Source organism: Theobroma cacao, chromosome 5 (assembly GCF_000208745.1).
Source record: "Theobroma cacao cultivar B97-61/B2 chromosome 5, Criollo_cocoa_genome_V2, whole genome shotgun sequence".
Classification (NCBI taxonomy): Eukaryota; Viridiplantae; Streptophyta; class Magnoliopsida; order Malvales; family Malvaceae; genus Theobroma; species Theobroma cacao.
The window spans coordinates 10,864,220-10,872,862 of record NC_030854.1 but is presented as its reverse complement, the minus strand read 5'-3'; the positions used below and the strand labels follow the sequence as shown (position 1 = coordinate 10,872,862).

At 33.0% G+C, this 8,643-nt stretch overlaps 1 protein-coding gene across 1 annotated transcript; it reads right to left on the bottom strand.

The window, feature by feature from the left end:
- Nucleotides 485-7,134, bottom strand: LOC18598467 (protein downstream neighbor of Son). Its single transcript, XM_018122374.1, has 15 exons — nt 6,956-7,134; nt 6,647-6,795; nt 6,132-6,190; nt 5,901-6,030; nt 5,693-5,781; nt 5,441-5,594; nt 5,170-5,360; nt 4,608-4,822; nt 4,357-4,455; nt 3,734-3,855; nt 2,753-2,854; nt 2,040-2,149; nt 1,786-1,873; nt 1,299-1,498; nt 485-973 (listed from the first exon to the last, which is right to left on the bottom strand). Exons 2-15 carry the CDS (start codon nt 6,755-6,757, stop codon nt 757-759), a joined length of 1,887 nt encoding a protein of 628 aa, XP_017977863.1. The 5' UTR covers nt 6,758-6,795; nt 6,956-7,134; the 3' UTR covers nt 485-756.

Genomic DNA, 8,643 nt, shown 5'->3' with positions numbered 1-8,643 from the left:
ACACATCATCATATTTAAATACCACATTAGCAAAAAAGTACCATATCATCTTAAATAACAAAAAATATTTTAACATTATTTACAATTGAATTGACATTTTTAATTTTAAAAAACATAAAAACTCAATTTTTACAAATTATTATATAAAAACTAAATTTATTACTTTATCATAATATAAAAACTAATTGTATAATTTAACCCAATATACATTAATTACACACTAACTCAATAATGAATTTTTTTTAAAATTCAAAAGCCCTTAAAATTAAATAAACTTCAACTATCCTAACATTTTCCAATTTCTCCATCCCCTTTTGAGTTTGCATCCGACCTTTCTACCCTCACCACCTTGAAATCTGCATTGGAGGATTCAATTCACGCATCCAATTCAAATTTCACAAAATTACAGTGATCAAAAAATAAACTTATATAGATAGCCATGTGTTAAAGAAAATGGTAAGTCAAACGGTAAACCAGTATATAATAGTTGAAAAGAAGCAGAATTTTTACTTTTCCTCGCCCCTTGCCTTTCCCCTTCTTTTAGCAGGATGGAGCAGAGGATAAGGGATTCTCATTAGGTTTTGCTAGTCATCATTCTATTAGCAAAAACAAATGCCACAAGGCATTAATAAATTACAGTCAACCATTCCAAATGAAAATATACAGGAGCAGAGTACAAAAAGCAAAAGGAAATCAGAGAACTGAAGCATCAGTAACAAAATATAGTTTTCTCTGAAGATAATGAATATCAACATGTCATACAGGAGACAGAGACACTGCATAAGAACCGTTGCAGTAGTTCAACCCCTTTAGTAGACCTGCAAGCAAATAAGGAGAAACAACAACTTTGGGAATACCAAAGGCATAGGCTGTTTCTTGTGAGTCTTCAGCAACTGTTGCTTCACTATCAGCTTTCTCACAAGCTGTCGCAAGAGCAATATTTAAGCCAACTGAGGTATGCTCTGTTGTAAAGCTGAAAACCACCCAAGTCAAATCAGAAAATAGATGAGTAATGTCGTAGTTTTTATTCATCATTCTTTTTAATCTTTTATCTTCTTTCTTTTTCTGTTTCTGTTTTTCCCCTCAATTTACTCTTTAGAGATTCAGTAGTCATCCTAAACACCTTTAACCATTCTGATACCCGAATTGCATCCGGAACTTCTTAAAAGGAAAATTAGAAAGATGAATAACTTAATTTCATATCCAACACTGACATTTAATCATTGATTGCCTGCAAGTTGTCACTAACAAGTTCATTTACATAACAAATGTGTTTAGGAAAAGTAAGTATAATATACCTTGCTTCAAAGCTTCTTCCCTCTGAGGCCATTAGATCACATATATTACTGATAATCCACGGAGGAATATGTGAATCCTTGATTTCAACACTATAGCAAAGGCCAGTGGATGAAATTGGCCTGAAATCACCATCTCTCAAGGTGAATCCTTTGGGGAGAGCAGCACCATGATCAGCTCTTTTAATCTCCATGCATCTAATCTGGACATCAAATTGAGAGAGAACCATAATAACCCAGGTTCTGCACTAAGTGGCCATATGATTAAGTTTTCTAAGCCAACGCTTATTATATGTGACAAGACAAATGTAATGATGTTTAAACAGCTATTCTATGGCAACCTAGAAGTAACAAAGATGTCATGCACAAGAGGATTATAGCATGCACCAAGGGCATTGACACCATATTAGGTGATTGAATGAACGATTAGAATGTACCAACAAAACCTAAACATGGGAACCAAAATCTCATTTCAGGTAACATCACTCACCTCTGGAGCCGAAAGAGCAGCATTCTGAAATGGCACAGGAGAATATAATACAGGAACATCCACAGCATTCAAAAAAGTCAAGAAAGATCTAAAGATGGTTAGAAGAAAAGTTGTCAGATACAGTAGCAAGGCAATGCAGATAAAAGATAAGTTACTAACTATGTCAACCCGGTCAAACAAAATCTTGAAAGCATATAGCTCATACTGAAAACATATTATCTTTTGAATTGGAGAAAAAAAAAATCTCTACTTACCTATAATTTAACAAAATTTCAAACAAACCATGTACATTATCATTTCCAGTGAAAGCTAGCAAAGACTGTGGAGTATTATCAACATCACTTAAGGAATTCATTCGTCGAGTCTGCAGTAATTTCAGCTTAGTGTCAATGAATATTTGAGGACAAGAAACTTCAATAGATATATTATAACATAAAGCAAAGGAGTGCACGAATAGTCACACCAAATTTCTCTTCCAGTTTAAGCATCTCCTTAAGAAACACAGTCACTAAGGAGATAAATGCATGGAAACTATTGTCCTGTAGGTAGTGATTTTCTTTATGTGCTCAGCGGGAAATATTTTTATATTTATTTTTTAATTTTATGTCATAATGAAGTTAAATAATTTCTGCTTTAATCTTTACATTAGGGATATCCACTTTGCAGCATGCAGGAATGGAAAAAGGGACACCAAAAAGGGAATGGAAGGAGAACCAAGAATAATGCATGTTCAGATCAAAACCCTCTTATCTTTTTCAGGAAACTCAAAAAATTGATTATAAGTAGTTAATTTTCCAGAAAATAGCAGGTGGACCAAGATCAACTTCTCAGCTGAACTATCAAACTGATGGCTCAACTTTAATGCCTCCAGATGCCGCACCAAAAGGAATCTAACGGTCCACCTGGGCAACAATCCAGTCAAAGGCCAAATCACAACAAATTGTCAGCATGAAAAATGAGTACTAACCTGGCCCAAGTTATGCTTTTCAATCTCTGAAAGCTCCACCAGGTCCTCAGTAGTAACTTGTTCTACTTGAGAACGGCAAAGAGGCATGGAAAAAGAAACATCCTAGGAAACATACAAAAACAAAACCAGTAGAGGAAAATTGACAGCATCAGGCATCAATAGAGAATGAAAATTAATCAATAAGGATATATAAATAACCAGCACAGGAAACACAACGAAAATATTTCTCAATCACAATAATATAGCATAAATACAAAATCAGCTGATCAGCATAACATCCATAGCTTTTGGATAGTAGACTAAGTAAATAACAGGTAAAATCTCCTCTATGCTATTCTTCAGTCACAGGTACGTTGGCAACAGCTTATATTGGCTTTCAGCCTTCAGAAATCCTAAAACAAATCACTCTTGTCTTTGCATATGTATCTAAAACAACCAAAGATCTGATCTAGCAGCTGCATCAAGCAGAGCTGCATACATGTTTGTAAAGTCAACAATAACTTCACAACAGTGCTGACATCAGCAAAACTTATAACTTTCTACATTATAACTTTAATTACTATCAGTCTGCCCATTTATCTTCATAGTGTCGCAAGAACAATGCAACCCGAGCCCAAATCTGTAGCACCGTAGCTGATGTGTCAAAAGAATCATCTTAAAGATTCTCCATCTTAGCAACAAAACTTAGGTTATAATAGAATGGTTCAGATTCACCAACAAACTTTTTCTTGGTTACATATGAAAGCGATAAAAAAAAATAGGAATCTAGGATAATATATAAGCATTTATATACTAGAATAATCACTTTCATATAGAAAAAACCAACAGGCTATATGAGAAGCAAACCACCTGCCACCCTTGCAGTTTAATATAACATGACCAGGATAACATTAAAGAAATATGTTAAAAGGCCCATGTTCACCATAATCATGATTATAAGCACTGGGTAATAGCTTAACCAGTCAAGATTTTGCATCTTACATGCTCTTTGAATGACGATCTCAAACCTCTAGTTGACTGGGAGATATAAGCATGGCATGATCGTCTGCTTCTTCCCGAACCATCAGCAGCAGTGAACATCACCACAAAATGTGAAGTGCAAACTAGAAAGTTGCCAACCAAACCATTACCAAGATATAGTTTTATGCTTTTAAATAAAGAAATAAATGTAAGTCAGCATTACACTCCAACAAAAATGTTTCATGCACAGTTCAATGTTATTAAAAAAAGAAAAGGAAATTTGAAATAGAGGACAAAAACAAGTAGAATCTCAAGTCTTGGCAGATGGAGAAGACCTTTATATGTGTTTTTTGAAAAATAACTCTGCTACAAATGGCAAATCATTGTACCCTGAGTAAGCAGATCATGAGATGGACCTGGCATTTACCACCAACAATGTGACACAAGCAAAATGGAATTGAACAAGACAAATACAAGCACTTCCAGGAATGCAGTTATTTCATATGTGTAATATATAGCCTAATGTTCTCATGCCAAGAGAAAACATCATCCTTAGCACTTGGATCAACCAACACTGCAATAAGTTGGAACATGGGTCCATGTATAGTGAGTACAAGAAAAGCCATAAGCATAAGAAAACTTACCATAAAAGATGCTGCAAACATTTTGACGAAACATATAGTAAAGACTCCGAAATGAGTCCTCCCATGCCAACTGTCGCTTTCTTAAGAAATCCATTTCAGCTGGAGAACAATGGGCAACATCAGTTGAAGAACTTCAAATAGGAGGAGAAAGGAAGGGGAAGGAACACTATGTGTATGTCTATGTTCAGTCATGCACACAAAAGGACGAGGTTAGGAGAGAGGATTCAACTCAAAAGTTCCAGTAAACAAACCTCCATCTGCTGCCGATGAAGCCAATATTGACATGAGAGATGGTGGTAAGGTAGATTGAGGGTAGATCCATGAATGTAATGCTCTAGAATTCAAGGCCTGGGAAGCCAGTCTGGCCTGTGAAGCTTTGGTAATGTTTTGATCTTCAGAACAACCTGATTGGGATGTAACTTGAGGCATACCATTGTAGGTACCACACATCATTGACCTATTTAACCTGAAATCACCAAAATAAGATGTTAGTTATATGAACAAGCAAAACAATACAAGATCTAAAATATAAGCAAGGAGGTCCTGTAAATTAATCATATTGATGGAATTGAATGTCCTTTAAGCCCATTTGGACATGTAGATAATTAAGAATAAGAAAGATCATGCAATAATCTCAATGTTTAATAAATTTATACATATTTCTTATAACAGTGCACAGCATTTTGAAGAATATTCTAATATAACATGATTCAATGATATGGTAAAAAAAAGGAACTTATCCCAGGAGTGACCATATCTCCAAGTATAGGAAGTATAGTAAAAAATGTGAAGAAAAACAACAGGTTTACTCACCAATTCACTGAGGAAGAGGACACCAATAGCATATAAGTTTTCAGAGTAAAATCCAGAGGAATCTTCTGGCCTGTCACATGGAATTCAGAGCAGAAGCTTCCATTAGGTGAAAGATCATCACATTTTTCCAAAGACTCAGGAGGTGCACTAGGGATTGCTTCACAAGCAGCTAGTCCTTTCAATGCTTTATCCTACAAAACAATTGATGGTTCATTTAAAAAAAAAACATAATATGAGTAATCAAAGCGTCAAATCTCCTAAAAGCATGTACCATGTCAAGAGTTGCCAAGCCTGATAATTTTGGACCTCCTGATGAAAGCTCAGTAACGCTAAGAAATGTACCCTGACTACATTTTTCAAGTGTTCGAGGGGCACGAGTTACATCATCTTTAGGAACATCAACAGAAGCAAAAGAGGTCTCTGGACTGCAAAGCAACAACATAGAACCAATAAAATCAAAGAATAAATCTACTTATTATAAACCAGATACGGCATACTACGATTGACAGAAACACAGAGATACCATGAAAGTTGTTGCCTTCTCTTGGCAGCCAGAGTTGAAAGTGCAGAGATTTTCTTTAGGCTACTAGGTTGCTCAATTGAACTATTTTCCTGCCAACAAATATAAGTAATTGAGCAAATCAATGAACTAGTTATTTACTTATATGTAACACAAACTTTAGTTTCAGCAGGATGTTTCAACTCTATACATTTTCAGGAAATGTAATAACCTTGGCATTTTCTTTTCCAGAAAGCAGTTTGAACCTTGATTTCTTGGCAGGATATACTTCATCCATTCGGGTGTCTATATATCTTGGATTCCTTGGCAGATCTTGTTTTTTGAGTCCGTTATCCATCTCACTAGCACAGCCAATGGAGAACAACAACTTCTCAGATAGTTGCAACTTTAAGAAATAAAAAATAAAAACAATAGTAAATAGAAGAGGAATAACAACACTTACCTTATGGCCAAAGATTTATTAACAAGCTCTTCAACATTCGTCCGCTTTAGCTGTTCTCCCTGTTATTGTAAACATTCATTACAAAGTATAACACTGAACTACAATTCCACGAGAGAGCTCAATTAACCTGTAGTCAAACTAACATCGACTCCATGTAGTATCAAACTAAATAAAAGTATAAACTAAAATGGTATGGTTGATACATAAGAAAACATGAGAAACATGAAAAGATTAAAAATACACTAAAGCTTTTGATTTCGCAGAATTAAGGAAGACACAAAACACTGAACTGTTTTCTCAACTTAAAAAAAAAAGTAGAATAAAATCAAGAAGCCACTGATTTATTGATGGAAAAACAAAATACAAGCTAAGTGCTAGAGACAGAAAAGAATTCTATCTCTTCAAATAATAGCACCATAGGATTATCAAAACATCAAACTCAATCATAACAGATTATCGGAACCACAATCGCGAATCGCAACAATGCTAGTATAAGTTAGAGGGGAAAAAATTACTCTGAGTTCCGAAGGGGTCTTCCTTTTAACTGTGGAACCCAGTTTGAGAGCATCACCGCCAATTTGTAGCGAAGTAGAAGCTAAGGCACCATGCGCAGCTACCTTAGCCATATTCCAGTCACTCGAGAAATAAACCGCAATTCCTTTACCTAAAATAGCAATAGCAATAGCAATATCAGCAATTATGCCTTTTTCTCATTTTTATTTTTTTTTTCAAAAAAGAAAGAATAGAGAAGCAAATCATGGGGGAAATTGCTGACAAATTCTAATACAGTTCATATAAAAATCAGATTCAAATCAGTGTCTTACCTCTGAAGAAAAAATCACGAAGAAATGAATAGAAGAGCCAGCTGACCTAATCGAGTCTTAATCTAGGATTTTGAAAAAGGATTTGCCCTAAAATGAATGAAATTTTTAGGGCAAATCATGGATGGGGGGAAAGAGAGCGAGAGAGAGAGACAGAGAAATTGCGGTAAAGTGAAGAGAGTGAAAATTTTCGAGTTTTATTGGCTTTTTGGTTTTGAACAATTTGGATTTCCCTCCTGCAATTGACGGCGTTATTCGACCGTTTAAATGTGGCAGAGTGCCGTTAATGTTAAAGGCGGCTTTACTCTATCCTGTGGTGGTTTTGTTTTGGTTGGGAAACTGGATGTAACTCACTGTTAAGCGATGACACGTGGTTAGTTTTTCCCATTTTTGGGCGCTTGGGGATTTCGAACTTTCTTTTGTTCCGATGATTTTAGGCCCGAATTTCGAATGCATGGGCCCTGTGTAGAATTTCAAGGCCCAACATTTTATATTTTTTTCTTTTTTTTTCCTTATAACAATTTATCCCTAAGATAATAGATCATTTGACCGTACGAGAAAGGGATAGTTTCAAATTGTTTAGACTTTAGGGTCCATTTGTTTTAATGTAAAATATTTTATGGAAAACATTTTCACGACTTATATTTGTTTGAAAAAAAAAATTTATTCTAAATGTAAAATATTTTACGAGTCAACAAAAAAAACACTCATTAATCACGTAAAATGTTTTACGCTTTTAAAAAGTATAAGACATTTTTCGGAAAATGGAAACAATGCTCTTATATTAAACCTAATAGTACAAGTTTGATAAATATTATTATTTTTTAAAATTGGATGAATATTAATATTTAACTTAAAATATTATAAAATTAAAAAATATTAACATTTAACTTTAAAATTTTTTAACTTAAAATATTAATATTTAAATGATTTAATACTATGAAAATTTAAAAACTATTTTTTAGTAAAATCATCCAATGCAATTTAATATTTTTATTTACAAATCGAAAAAATCTTACTAATAATTATAATAAAAAATATTTTAATGATCGTCATTTGATAAATACATATTTACAAATATAGATTTTAGATGTTTTACATAATAAATAAATATTGATGTTTTGATAGTGTTATGGTAAAAAAATATGAGATGGAAACCTTTTTTGAAAATTAGAGCTTACTTTCATTACAATATGTGATTAAATGTTTGAAAAATATCATTAATGATTTTTTCCATTTTCATTTCCATTTTTAATTTTAATGTGAAAATCAAATGACACCATTGTTTTATAATTAACTCATATTTATCATTTTAATATCCAAATAACCCCAACACTGATGGTGGAAAATATTTTCCATGGAATGATCCAAACAATAGAAAATATTTTTAATAGTTTATCCAAACAACAGAAAATATTAAATTTTCTTATAAAATATTTTATATAAAAAAAATTTTCCAGCAAGTTATTTTCCTATTACCAAAATGGACCCTTTAATTTGATATCGTGGTAGGATCAAATATTATAGTAGGAAAAAACCATAATGAAAATTTATTTTTTACTGTAATTTTACATTAAATAACATAAAAACATTAAATATCTTTAATACTCATAAAATTATAATCATAAGGTCAAATTTCTTAAAATTTATATATATTTGACCTAAAGTTCTTAGTTAATAATTTCTTTTGA